General features: G+C 44.6%; 2 protein-coding genes across 2 annotated transcripts in view; both read right to left on the bottom strand.

Moving 5' to 3' along the window:
• LOC144536892 (aspartyl/asparaginyl beta-hydroxylase-like) overlaps positions 1 to 15,000 on the bottom strand; it is a 70,865-nt gene that overhangs the window by 32,480 nt on the left and 23,385 nt on the right. The window contains 1 exon segment of the mRNA XM_078280207.1: positions 1,519 to 1,572. Coding sequence (XP_078136333.1) covers positions 1,519 to 1,572 — 54 coding nt within the window.
• On the bottom strand, positions 6,492 to 10,545 carry LOC144536893 (uncharacterized). Its single transcript, XM_078280208.1, has one exon. The coding sequence runs from the start codon at positions 9,829 to 9,831 to the stop codon at positions 8,149 to 8,151; it is 1,683 nt and encodes a 560-aa protein (XP_078136334.1). The 5' UTR covers positions 9,832 to 10,545; the 3' UTR covers positions 6,492 to 8,148.

A 15,000-nucleotide genomic window follows, 5' to 3' on the forward strand; every position in this document is an offset into this window, starting at 1 on the left:
AGGATATGTCCCAGCAGAGCATCTCAGACGGTGTGAAAGGGAAGCCGGGTGGAGCCAATAACAAAGACTCCGCGAGTCTGTGTGAAGCTGCTTTGTTTGTGTAACCCAGTTTTCTCAGTGTGGGATCTGATTTAGGATCAGCAGAGATCACGAACAGCCGACACTCAGGTCTGAATTCACAGGTGGGAACGAGGCGAGACACTGACTGGTTCTCAGGTTTCAGGTCAGCTCTGGGAGACAACAGACACAGAGGACTGCTGTCGCTGTGTGTGTGTGTGTTACCTGTGTGTGTGTGCCTGTGTGTGTGCGTGTGTGTTACCTGTGTGTGTGCCTGTGTGTGTGTGTGTGTGTATATGTCTGTGTGTGTGTCTGTATGTCTGTGTGTGTATATGTGTGTGTGTGTGTACGTGTCTGTGTGTGTCTGTATGTCTGTGTGTGTGTGTGTACGTGTCTGTGTGTGTCTGTATGTCTGTGTGTGTGTGTTTGTGTATGTCTGAGTGTGTGTGAGTCTGTGTGTGTTACCTGTGTGTGTTACCGTGTGTGTGTCTGTATGTCTGTGTGTGTGTGTGTGTCTGTGTGTCTGTATGTCTGTGTGTGTGTGTGCCTGTGTGTGTCTGCATGTGTGTGTCTGTGTGTTTGTGTATGTCTGAGTGTGTGTGAGTCTGTGTGTGTTACCTGTGTGTGTTACCGTGTGTGTGTCTGTATGTCTGTGTGTGTGTGTGTGTGTGTCTGTATGTCTGTGTGTGTGTGTTTGTGTATGTCTGAGTGTGTGTGAGTCTGTGTGTGTTACCTGTGTGTGTTACCGTGTGTGTGTCTGTATGTCTGTGTGTGTGTGTGCCTGTGTGTGTGTGCCTGTGTGTGTCTGCATGTGTGTGTCTGTGTGTTTGTGTGTGTATATATGTCTGTGTGTGTCTGTATGTCTGTGTATCTGTATGTCTGTGTGTGTGTATATGTGTGTGTGTGTGTACGTGTCTGTGTGTGTCTGTGTGTGTTACCGTGTGTGTGTGTGTGTGTGTGTGTGTCTGTGCGTGTGTGTTAATTAACACGGTGGAAGCCGGCGGTACATAAAAGATAACGTAAATCGACAACCACAAGTTTATCTCATACAAGGGTGTAGGTTCTTTTTTAACATTGGGGGGGGGGGGGGTCAAACACTGCATTACCTGCATTCTGGTGAATTATAATGCAATAATTTATGGTGCAAGAGTCTTTATTTATGTACATGTTTATTTGGGCCTTGTTGTAGGACGTTTTTAAAGCCAAAGCTTCTGATGGACGGCACAGCAGCTGCTGGCGCGGTCCACGTGTTTGTTGACCTCTCTAACGTGCGCCCGCGAGCAGCAGATCTACGTTACGGGTTACGTAGGTAGGTTACAGGTTACAGGTTACTCAGGGAGGGGATGAACATTCAGCTCATCAGACGTTTCCTAAAAAATAAAGATTGTTCACGACAGTGGAGATTTTAGACCCTTTTTAGGGGGGCTCAAACTCGAGTCCCCGCCTCTGGCGTGTGCTCACCTGTTTTCTCCTCAGGTGAGTCTCCCACATGTGGTCTCTCCGCCTGCTTCAGCCCTGTTGATTGGCGAGACGTTGAAAATGCAAAAATCAGACACAACAGCTCATGCATGCTTGTCACATATCAGAGACCTTGCTTATTTTTTTGTTTTGTTTTATTAAACCAGCAGGACTTCCTTAGTTTGGGATGTATTGCAAAATAAAACTTGCAGTTTACGTCCACAACTGTCCAGATCACAGACTGTATATAAAGATGGACTCCACTTCCTCCTACTGTAGTGGCTACGACGACAAACTGCAGTCAGGTAGGGAGAGAGGGAGAGAGGGGGGGAGAGAGGGAGAGAGAGGGAGAGAGAATGGAGGAGAGAGAGAGAAGGAGAGAGAGAGGGAGCGAGGGAGAGGGAGGAAGAGAAAGGGGGGAGAGGGAGAGATGGGGGGAGGAAGAGAGAGAGAGAGAGAGGGAGAGAGAGGGGGAGAGAGAGAGAGAGAGAGAGAGAGGGGGAGAGAGAGAGAGAGAGAGAGAGAGAGAGAGAGAGAGAGAGAGGAAGAGAGAGGGGGAGAGAGAGAGAGAGAGAGAGAGAGAGAGAGAGAGAGAGAGAGAGAGAGAGAGAGAGAGAGAACCCTAACACCAGATACTGAAATTCCAACGTTTTGGTCGTCTTTTTCAACACTTTTGTCACTTGAAGTTTCTGTCAATATTTTTTCTGCGTTTCTTTGACGTTTTTTTAAGCTTTTTCTGATGTTTTTGACATTTTTTTCCAAGTTTTTCAATGTTCTCATAAATTTTTCTTTAAATGCTATAAAGTTGAATAAAACACCCACATTAAATGAAAGTAGTCAACTGATCATTTATTTAACTTGTGAAGAGCGTTGCAGGGAACCATCCACGTTATTATGTTTAAAAATGTGGTTAAAAAATCCAAATTTCTGGCATAGAAACTTTTTGAAAATGGGTCCAACTGGACCCGACAACAGGAAGGTTAAAGAAATGTCAATAACCCAGAGCACGTTCTTCTCCCATCCAGGAATGCTGTGTGGACTAACCAGACCTTCCTCCGCGGTGCTGTGGAGGAGGGTCTGGCAATGCGAGACTAGGAAAAAGGTAAGAGGTCAACAAGAGGTCTTCAAATAAAAAATAAGTGACATTTAAGGAGCACAATGGGTGTTCTTATTCAACCTATTCATCAACCCAAACGTTCATGTTTCTCATTTTCAGGAGGAGAACAGCCTGCCTGATTTCTCGGGAAGGAAACGAGCTGACAAGACGAAAGCACAGAGCGAACGGGAGGAGGAAGCTGTGGTCGAGCGAGATAGCGTTAGAGGAATAGAGGAAGGAGGATGTGATGTTCATTACTGGATTTTAAAGTGGGGAACACACTTTAGGAAAGGGTTTGCACGTACAGTACAGGGCTGCAGGAGGAGACCAAAACATGTCTAGCGCTGCAACGTACGATTGATCTGCTGATTATTTTCAAGACTGATTGATTAATCACTCGGTCTAAATGTTAGACCTAAAATAGTGAAAAATGTCTCTCCCAGTTCCTCAAAGTCCAAGGTGATGTCTTTAAATATCTTGTTTTGTCAGTCAAAAACCCAAATACAACAGAAAAGAGCAGGAAATCTCCATATTTGAGAGTCTGAAAACAGCATTTTCTTCCATTTTTGCATGAAAACTGACTTAAAGGTGCTGTAGGTAGGATTGTGAAGATCCAGGTCTTAGCCAAAAAATGTGAACATCAACAACTTCTCAGTCCCTCCCCCCTTTCAGCTAAAGCCCAAAACGGTCTCCTAAGCCCCTCCCCCCACAAGGGAGAATGAATGCGTGTGCATGAGCAGTGACTGACACGCAGTTAGACACCCCCCCCTGGCCCTGATTGGTGCATCTGAACAGTTAGACACCCCCCCCGGCCCTGATTGGTGCATCTGAACAGTTAGACACCTCCCCCCCTGGCCCTGATTGGAGCATCTGAACAGGGAGCGGTAGATTTTTGTATATCTCACTCCAGGCTGTAGGTGGAGCCAGAGGAGCTGGATTATTATTTAAATGACCAGCTTCATGTAGTTCTACTGGAACATAGGGTCAGTTTCAGCAGATATGACAGAAAGGTAGTTTTATAAGACTTACCTTCTGCACCTTTAAACGATTAATGGATTATCAAAAATAGTTGGTGACTTATCGCTGCAGCTCTAAACAGGTCGTCTCTTCACACTTTAGGGCCGCTTTTCATATTTCAATTATACCAAGAAGAAAGACAAAAAAATAACTCCATTTGAAAACCAAGATTTATTTAGTTTCCTTCACATTTTGAAGGAAAAGCAAAAGTATTTCAGAGGTAAAAACGCAATCACGCCCTGTGTGCACAACAGCAGGAGATACATTAATGAGGAATATACAAACTGGTTTTTTAAACTGCTGCTATCAAGTAAACAGATTCAGTTTTCAGTTTTTCAGTCGAAAAAGTTGCCTGTAAAGTCACGACATGCATCTACTGTACATATAAGCTATATTACAAGTTTTGTAGACGTTTAAACTGAACTCAGCATCGTTCAAACCAGCTCTTCTCCTCACTGGATGCTATATATTACTGACATTTAACCCTCTGAGGTCTGAGGGCATTTTTACACATCTTCTTAAACTCTCCTTTTAAGGGTTTTTGCATCAAACTGATGTGTTTCATATCAAAATGTTCAGATCAAACTCAGCTTTCTGTACCCTGGTTGACACCAAACCATTCTCAGCTGTAACTGAGAGTGGGTCTGGGGAAGCTTCATTCACAGCCCATTTCCAAAGGGGGCGTCACCAACGGACGCCGCTCAAATGCCTCTGGGCGCAATTGGATGGTCCTTCAACCAATCAGAGCGATGATCCGGGTGACGTAGCAGCGGCATCAACGGGTTGCTGACCTTCGGTGGCCGTCATGTTGAATGGAAACAAAAAGCTCCTCGCTGTCGCTGTGCTATCGTCATCGTGTAAAGCCCGCCTCAACGGCTGCGATTGGTGCCTCCATTTGGAAACATTGGAAATGGGCTTGAATGGGCTCTCGGCCGGATGGACTTGCAGAGCAAATCTCAAATCTTATATGCCAGAAGTTCGTCAGGGTTTTCCCAGGCTATGCTTTCTGTATAGTGACGCCCAAAATAGTTCCAGAGCAATGTGTAAAGACATAATGTGGCCGGAAATGTTTCTCAAATCTCTTGTGAAAACATACGTACACTCAGTTGTTTTGGTGCTTGAAATGAGTTTTACAAAAGTCTTGGGTTCACAAAAGTAGCGTAACATATGAATAAAATAGTAAATAAATGATTAAAATGAGTTTTTTTGAGTATGAGTGTTGTCAAACATCGTTTGGATTCTCCGGTGCGTCTTCTGTCCTCAGAGGATTAATTCATTCTTAAAACTTAATAAAATGTAACGCCTAGAAAAAGATCGAAAACGAAGGAACAAAGGAGCCAAGGAGCGATCATATCTGACACAAATATAAAGTAAAAAAAACACAACGCAAGAACTAAATCAATCCCTTAAGTTGGGTTCTTAAACTGAACCCTTCAGTGAGTTCCTTCATCCTTTCCAACACTGAGGTTTTAAACAACACTAGAAACCTTATACCTTAAACCTTATAATACAGAGATATATACGTTATCTGGGTCATGTAAGACGACACTTACGTCTTAAACTCCACACAATATATCACATGCCACAGACCGATGGGAACGCCATGAATACAACGGCTTTGAACATTAAAAACACACTTTTTGCGTCAACTTGTTTAGGATTTAAAGGATCATTTCTGCATCATTTGAGTTTTAGATAAATGTTTTTGTTTTCAATCCCTTCAAAGTTAATCCTGACTGTTTTGAGCAGAGTGCGCCATCATTAGGATGTTATTAAATCAGCATTTCCAAACCTAATGAACCTAATGAGTTCATTGATACCTCACACAATAGTCTACATCAAATGGCTCATTAGTTATGGCTACATCATAGGGGGCGGAGCAAACCGTCACCAATGAAAAAGGAACTCTCAGCTGAGTTCAATGATAGCTTGCAACGACTATCTCCCCCGTCTCACAAAAGATATTGCGCTTATGATATTACAGTGCAAACGCACCCATTTAAGTGCCCATATTATGAAAAATATCACTTTTTCTGGGATTTGGGGTGCTTCCACACGCATACAAACTTGGAAAACAAACATCCATGCTGTTCTGAGTGAGATACGGTTTCCTGCCTTCAGTCTGTGGGTGAGATGTTCAAAATCTGCACTTTTTTTTTACGTAACTAGCCGAAACAAAGGGGCTAACCGTAGCATGCTAGCTCGTTCTCAATGGCAAAACACTGCTACAACACACACTAGTTCACCCTAATCTCCAAAAGAACTACTTCCATGTCCCTGTTCTGCAGGTATTCCACACAAAGGTGGAAGTGCGCCCGCGTTTAGAAGAAGTCTCCCAGCTAATCCTGCCTTGTACTACTGAAGTTGGAGAAACAGCTAGCTAGCTCATGTAGTCCTTACCTAGCTACTGAGCATGTAGTCCTTACCTAGCTACTGAGCATGTAGTCCTTACCTAGCTACTGAGCATGTAGTCCTTACCTAGCTACTGAGCATGTAGTCCTTACCTAGCTACTGAGCATGTAGTCCTCACCTAGCTACTGAGCGTGTGGTCCTTACCTAGCTACTGAGCGTGTAGTCCTTACCTAGCTACTGAGCGTGTAGTCCTTACCTAGCTACTGAGCATGTAGTCCTTACCTAGCTACTGAGCATGTAGTCCTTACCTAGCTACTGAGCATGTAGTCCTTACCTAGCTACTGAGCGTGTAGTCCTTACCTAGCTACTGAGCATGTGGTCCTTACCTAGCTACTGAGCATGTTACCTAGCTACTGAGCATGTAGTCCTTACCTAGCTACTGAGCATGTAGTCCTTACCTAGCTACTGAGCATGTAGTCCTTACCTAGCTACTGAGCATGTAGTCCTTACCTAGCTACTGAGCATGTAGTCCTTACCTAGCTACTGAGCATGTAGTCCTTACCTAGCTACTGAGCATGTGCGACTGCCAACAAAGATGTTCCAGCAGTGAGAGGTCTCACTCTGTAGCTAAAACAGAGACCTGAACACAGGGTGAAAAGAGGAGCTGCAGCAATGTGCAGTACAACAAAAATATGGTGTTTTTTGATAATTAAACCATGTAAACCTATTCTGGTACAACCTCTAATTACAATTATGAACCTGAAAATGAGCATATGGCCACTTTAAGGTTTGCAACTATCCATGTGAAGTACACAGGAGCGAAACAACGGCTGAGAGAAAAAGAAAAACGTAATGTTCAGACGGCGAAGCTGCAGTCTCTGACCGACGAGGAACAGAGGCATGCTTCAAAACTTCAGGAATTTAAAGGTGACAGGACAGGAACCGGTTCTTGATGCCCAATCCTACTTCTAGCACCATTTTTGAGATAGTAGGCTACATTTACATTGCTACGTTTCGGTTGAAAAACAAATATCTTTTGCTACGTTTCCCCCTCTCATTCCCCCTGCTTTGGAGTTTAGGGGCCATATTTTAACGATCTAAGCGCAAGGTGTAAAGCGCCTGGTGCAGGTGTGTTTAGGGCGTGTACGAATCCTCTTTTGCTAGTTTAATGGCGGAAACAAGGGTCCGCGTGCCGGGCGCGTGGTTCAAAAGGGTTGTACTTAGTGTCTTCATTAATCAGAGGTGTGTTTTGGGCGTAACATGGAATAAACCAATCAGAGATCATCTCCCATTCCCTTTAAAAGCCAGGCGCGTTTGGATCTTGGAGCATTGCTGTTATGATGGAGGATTTGCTGAGCAGGAAGGAGAAATGTTCAGGAGAAGAAACTGATTTGCTCGTGCGTGAAGTGAAAGCGCGAGCAAATCATTTATGGCACGATCACTGTGCTGCCAAAACTCCACGAGGTGAAGCAGGCGTTAAAATACCAATGAAATGCTGCGTTATTGACTTTAGACCAGGTTTTTGTTGGTCAATGGCAAGATCACTTCCCGCTGACTCAAGATAGCAATACGCCCAGAATGTACCTGAACACACCTCCCTGTAAGACCAGCACGCCCAGAATGCACCTGAACACACCTCCCTGTAAGACCAGCACGCCCAGAATGCACCTGAACACACCTCCCTGTAAGACCAGCACGCCCAGAATGCACCTGAACACACCTCCCTGTAAGACCAGCACGCCCAGAATGCACCTGAACACACCTCCCTGTAAGACCAGCACGCCCAGAATGCACCTGAACACACCTCCCTGTAAGACCAGCACGCCCAGAATGCACCTGAACACACCTCCCTGTAAGACCAGCACGCCCAGAATGCACCTGAACACACCTCCCTGTAAGACCAGCACGCCCAGAATGCACCTGAACACACCTCCCTGTAAGACCAGCACGCCCATGGGCCACAGATGGGCTCAGGCGCATTTACTATTTAAACACCGTGGGCGCTGGACGGGAAACTGACACTTGCGTCGGGCTTTGCGCTGCGCCGGGTGCAACATAGGGCCACATCTTTTCCTACTTTCCTGCTCTGCACGGAGATCCCTTTTGGCTCAAAACTCCACTTGGAAACCAAAACGTAGCAATGTAAATGTAGCCTTAGAGCCACGTTGTTATTTCTTCTTCCCGCCGACGGCCATTTTCTCCTCCACCACACTCTTCTCCCTCCCGATTGCTGGCGAACTCGCTCGCTCACTCACTGCCGGAGCTTTCAGCTGGGAAGCGTTTGGTTTCCTCTCGAGCGGCTCCGGTTTCTTCACTTCTACCTTTGCCAGCCTCTCCGCCTCCATCTTGTCCCGAGCAGCTTTCTCTCGCGCCGCTCTCTCCTTCGCCGTCCTTTCCTTCTCTAGTCTCAGCTGTTCGATTCTCTCCTTCTCCCGAGCAATTCTCACCATCCTCTCCCTCTCTTCTCTCGCCGCCATTTCCTTCTCTAACTTTTCTTTCTGTAATCTCTCCCTCTCCTGAGCAATTCTTGCCCTTTCCCTGGCCATGTGTTCCCTCTCCATCCTTTCCTTCTCTTTGGCTATTCTTTCTCTCTCCACCCTCTCTTTATCCCTGGCGATTCTCTCCCTTTCCTTGGCAATACGTTCCCTCTCCAGCCTCTCTTTTTCTGCTCTCTCTTTGGCCATTCGTTCCTTCTCTTGCCTCTCCTTTTCGGCCCTCTCTCTCTCCACCCTCTCCTTCTCCCTGGCGATTCTCTCCCTTTCCTTGGCAATACGTTCCCTCTCCAGCCTCTCTTTTTCTGCTCTTTCTTTGGCGACTCGTTCTTTTTCTTGCCGCTCTCTCTCTCTGGCCATTCGCTCTCTTTCCTTAGCGATGCGTTCCCTCTCCAGCCTCTCTTTCTCCACTTTCTCTTTGGCAATCCTTTCTTTCTCAAGTCTCTCCCTCTCTGATCGTTCCTTCTCTGCCTTCTCTCTGGCTATTCTTTCTCTTGCGATGCGCTCCCTCTCCATTCTCTCCTTTTCTGCCCTCTCTCTCTCCAGTCTCTCTTTCTCCCGTTGTTCCTTCTCCGCCTTTTCCTTCGCCGCCCTCTCTCGTTCCCTGGCCAGGCGCTCTCTCTCCATCTTTTCCTTCTCCGCCCTCTCTCGCTCTAGTCGTTCCCTCTCTTCTCTGGCCGCCTTTTCTTTGGCCAATCTCTCCATCTCTTGTCTCTCCTTTTCTGCTCTCTCCCGGGCCAACCTTTCTCTTTCTGCCTTCTCCTTCTCCATCCTTTCCCTTTCTGCCTTCCTCTCCTTCTCTATCCTCTCCTTCTCTGCCTTCTCTTTCTCCATCCTTTCCCTTTCTGCCTTCTCCTTCCTCTCCTTCTCTATCCTCTCCTTCTCTGCCTTCTCCTTCTCTATCCTCTCCTTCTCTGCCTTCTCCTTCCTCTCCTTCTCTATCCTCTCCTTCTCTGCCTTCTCCTTCTCTATCCTCTCCTTCTCTGCCTTCTCCTTCTCTATCCTCTCCTTCTCTGCCTTCTCCTTCTCTATCCTCTCCTTCTCTGCCTTCTCCTTCTCTATCCTCTCCTTCTCTGCCTTCTCCTTCTCTATCCTCTCCTTCTCTGCCTTCTCCTTCTCTATCCTCTCCTTCTCTGCCTTCTCCTTCTCTATCCTCTCCTTCTCTGCCTTCTCCTCTTCCGCCCTCTCTGCCTCCCTCCTCCTCCTCTCCTCCCTCAGCTGCTCCTGTGCAGCCTCCAGCGTCTTCATCTTCAGCTCCCAGGCCGCCTCCTTCTCCTCCTCTTCTTCGGCGAGGAAGGCCCTGATCTCGGCCAGAGCGATGCGAGCGATCCTCTTGGCCTCCATCTTCTCGTGGATCATCCTCAGCTCCTCCCTGAGAGCCGAGCGCAGCCGGGCGCCCCCGACGGGCCGCTCTGACGTTTGGATTTAAGGAGGAACTTCGTCACTCACAAACATGACTCAACCGTTCATCGACTTGTTAACGTGACGATCACACAAAAGCAATCCAGGAAAGTGTTAGAAAACATCACTGTTAGAGGGCAGGCTGTCTCATCAACCATTCGTACGTGTAGCTACGAAAAGTAAAGCACTGTAATTCGTAGGTAGCCCACGTGTTCATTGCTGTCAGCGGCACATTGCTGCTGGATAAGAAAGTTGTGGAGCGTGTTTAGGGAGGAGGTCGGGGTGGAGGTTTGGGTCATAAAACACAGCGCTTTCAAGAAGGGCTGGATCCGAATATTTGAATATTTGGTAACACCTTACTTGAAGGTATCTACATAAGAGTGACATGACAGTCATGAACACATGAGCCCTAACCCTAACTTCACTGTTAAAAACTGTCATGTAAAATTACAGTACGGTACAGGCAGCACTGTTGCCAGAACTGTACTGTATTCTTCACATACACAGTACTGTAATATAGTGTACTGTAGTTTACTGTATTTATATGTTACTGTAACTACAGATTACTGCATTTTACTGTAATTTATGTATTACTGTAGCTATACATTACTGTAATTTATGTATTCCTGTAGCTATACATTACTGTAGTTTACTGTAATGCATGTATTACTGTAACTATACATTACTGTAGTTTACTGTAATTTATGTATTACTGTAACTATACACTATTGCATTTTACTGTAATTTATGTATTACTGTAACTATACACTATTGTAGTTTACTGTAATTGATGTATTACTGTAGCTATGATGTATTACTGTAACTATACATTACTGTAGTTTACTGTAATTGATGTATTACTGTAGCTATAGATAAGGCTAATGTAGCTTACTGTAATTATTATTTAATCAATACTTATTACAACATTTATTCTTAACATTTTATTAATAAATCTATTTACTAACGATCAACAAATATTAAAAATGGATAACAATATAGATAAATAAATGAACAAGTAAAAAGGGAAATCAATGGCTGAACTTACAGTAATTTACAGTAGAGTGGCAGTATATTACAGCAAGGTAGCAGCAGTTACAGTAAGCAAGAAATTTTACTGTAGGGTACTGTACAAGATTCCCGCTTCACGAATATTACCCAGAATGCAATATTAGCTCCAGTACCGTGCTGTAATGGTATAATATGGTATTATTCTGTAGGATTTTGCTGTGCTGTACTGTGAAAATACAGCCATTTCTTAGAGTGTTGTCATGACAAAAACCGAATGACACTTACTAAAAGAAGTGTTATGTCATAAACGTTTATGACTTGTTTATAATGTTTATGACACGTTCATGACAGGCTGCAGGCTAATTAATGCAGCATTTTGTCGTCCATCTCAGCCAAGAACGGAGAATATACGAGTTGATATTCAATATTCGCTGTTGATAAGTACCGAAGCTTCGAAGCTGAAAGCTATAGTGAGTAGTTTCTGTCTCCCCCATGAGGAATTTTAAGTAATAACAAAACTGTCGGTGCGTCCACATGATACAAGCCTTCTGTGATCGCATATACATATCATACGAAGCCGTTCATGAGCTGTAGGGGGGGCACGACATCATCACAGTACATGCTGGTACTAAATCTGTTACAGCACAACACAAAAGCAAAGTCTTAGTACAACGAAAAACTAATAATCTGATCAAGCTCAATTGTATCAAATGCCCTTTTGATAAAAAAAGACATTATTAAATAACTTATTTTGTGTAATATTATCCATTAGTGATGTTTCCAAATTGCTTATTTTCTTTTGAACACCTGCCACCTAAAAATATATTACATTTTTAGTTAAATAAACCCCCCAAAAAGCAGCTAATTCTCATATTTGAGAGGCTGAAATCAGCTCATATTATTGATCATTACATGATGATTTCATTATCAACTATCAGAAATGTCATCCATAACTTTTTCTGTCAACTGACAGGAATAGATGATAGGGTTGCGCTAATGTCTTTTGACTAATTCAGCAAATTAAATGCCTAAAAAAAAAAAAAAAAAATCAATAAACTTCATTACATTGATGCTGAAAATTATACTCAAATCCAATATTGCCATAAAACACACTGATCTAATGATACAGAGATATTAAAGTGATAGGTACATTGGTGTAAACGGCATTTCATTTATATTATTTGTGATTATTATTCATATTTGTGGGTCTGCAAGGCATTCAATCCAATAAAAATGTAACACACGGCACGTCTATGTTGTCTATTTTGTAAATCAGATGTTAAAGCAAAGCCGTGCTGCAAGATATCAAGTCACAACCAAAGAAAAGTCGTCACTTCAGACGTGCAGACGGCAGGTTTCTGTACCTCGGGTTGTGTTCTCTCTAGCAGCCGTCTCCGCTTCTTCAGCTGGATATCAAATGTAAGATTATTTATTCACACGGTGAGTTTATTTTCTGCTCTCGACAGTCAGTAAATAAGTCAAATTCACATCAACAGATGGATACGACAAGGGAGTAACATACAGACAATAAGTCACACAGAGATCTACCTTTACACGCACACACGCGCGCGCACACACACGCACGCACACACACACACAGAGAGAGACACACACACACACACACACAGTCACACACACGGAGAGACACAGAGAGAGAGAGAGAGAGAGAGAGAGAGAGAGAGAGAGAGAGAGAGACACACACACACACAGAGAGACAGACAGACACACGCGTGTGCACACACACACACACACACACACACAAAGACAGTCACACACACACACACACACAGACACACACACACACACACACAGAGACACACACACAAAGACAGACACACACACACACCTTTTCTCAGCCTGTCTCTCCTGACAGCAGGAGCTTTTAACTTCTTTTCATCTGAGCAGAAAGAACAGACAGTTAATGAAAGCCAACAACTCCGTGTCAAGTTAAAATGCCAGAGCTGCCGTGTGAAATCAAATGTGTCCAATTTAAAGAGAAAAAACAGAAAAATAATCAAATCAATGATTGCTGACGTTCCCACACTTACTACATACTTTCCATGTACTCACTCTCTTCTTTGACACTCATATGTCTGAATTAGCAGTTTAATTTGTCGCCAACCTAACCGTAGTCTCCCAAAGCCAGACCTTCCTCCACAGAGCTGCGGAGGAAGGTCTGGCTAGTCCACACAGCATTCCTGGATGGGAGAACAACCTGCTCTGGTTTATTGGCATTTCTTTAAACCAATCACAACCGTCTTGGGCGGGGCTAAGCGCCGGACGGAGCCACAGCACCTCTGCTAAATAGCCTCTGGAAGGAGCTTGTTTTGGTTGAACATGTGTACGTTCAAAAGTTGTTTTAGTCGTGCAACAGAAAACTCAGATTGGACAGATAGTCTAGCTAGGGACATCGGCCTGAATATCCAGCGGCAACGGAGCAATCCCGGAAGTGAAACGTCGTGGATATAAACTATACCTAACCTAATATCATGTGACAAACAGAGAATGTGATCGGTTAGTTTTTCTTTTGTTATTGTGTGACTTTGGTGTTTGAAAGGGTTTAGTTCAGATCCACCAAAGTCACACAATAACACAAACAAACTAACCTATGGAGGCAGCGGTAGAGCAGCGGGGTCAGCCTAATGTTCCCACAGCCCAGTGGTCCCACAGCCCTGTGGTCCCACAGTCCAGTGGTCCCACAGCCCAGTGGTCCCACAGCCCTGTGGTCTCTCAGCCCAGTGGTCCCACAGCCCAGTGGTTCCCACAGCCCAGTGGTCCCACAGCCCTGTGGTCCCACAGCCCAATGGTCCCACATTTCTGAAATTTTTCTTAAAATTAGGCCCTCTGTTCCCACATTTCTAGGACATTTTCAAAATGAGGTCTTGTGTTCCTACATTTCCCTTCAATTTAAGCCCTATCCTCCCACAAACAATTTTTAGGGTTAGGGGGATTAAATGTGATACAAATGTATGAAAAAGGAAATGTGGGAACATAGGGCTGTGGGACCATTGGGCTGTAGGACCAGGGACCATTGGGCTGTGGGAACATAGGGCTGTGGGACCAGGGACCATTGGGCTGTGGGAACATAGGGCTGTGGGACCATTGGGCTGTGGGACCATTGGGCTGTGGGACCATTGGGCTGTGGGAACATAGGGCTGTGGGAACATAGGGCTGTGGGACCAGGGACCATTGGGCTGTGGGAACATAGGGCTGTGGGAACATTGGGCTGTGGGAACATTGGGCTGTGGGAACATAGGGCTGTGGGAACATAGGGCTGTGGGAACATAGGGCTGTGGGACCAGGGAACATTGGGCTGTGGGACCATTGGGCTGTGGGACCATTGGGCTGTGGGAACATTGGGCTGGGCATAGGTACTGCGAGATAAAATGACAGCTCCTCCAACGGACGACGGCACGGACACACCGACCAGACTCGAGTCACCGACCTCGCCAGACTGTCCAACGGAGAGAGGACAGTCTTGAGAGAACATTTGAGGCTGGATGGCCCTCAGAGTTAAGAGTGTCGTACATCACACAAACTGTTTCCAAAACAGTTTGCAAACTGCATCATCACGCAACAATACTAAAACAAATAGGACAAAGAAAAAGGAAGAGGAAATTCATACAGTAAAGTCTGAAAGTAGTAGTTTTACAGAAATAAATAAATACATTTGGAAATGGACGTAGAGTATATATTTTGGAACTTTAGTGTCAAAGATGTGAAACCACATTCATGGTTGTTGTGGTCTTTACAAGATATTTTCCAGTGTTAAAACATTAAATGAATAATGCATTTTATCATCTTAATCTTGGGGAACATTTACACAAATATAAAAATATTTCATAAGCAAGTACAGGCTATATTATACTATATACTATATTATAGAGATGCAAAGATCAGTCGATTAGTTGGAAAAAAAAGCTAAAACTTGTGTGATGTCAGCTTGTTAAATGTGAATATTTTCTAGTTTCTTCTCTCTGTGACAGGAAACTGAATCCTACTTCCTTTCATCCTTCCTTCTCTGCATTTCTTTCATTCCCTTCCTCCTTCCCTACGTTCCGTCTTCCTTGCCTTCTCCCGTCCTTCCTTATTTATTCTTCCTTCCCTTTTCTTTCCATC

The sequence above is a fragment of the Sander vitreus genome, chromosome 22, assembly GCF_031162955.1.
Source record: "Sander vitreus isolate 19-12246 chromosome 22, sanVit1, whole genome shotgun sequence".
Taxonomy (NCBI): Eukaryota; Metazoa; Chordata; class Actinopteri; order Perciformes; family Percidae; genus Sander; species Sander vitreus.

What these genes read in the sequence shown, in the direction of transcription:
- LOC144536893 (XM_078280208.1), bottom strand. Translation starts at nt 9,831, where the DNA reads ATGATCCACGAGAAGATGGAGGCCAAGAGGATCGCTCGCATCGCTCTG.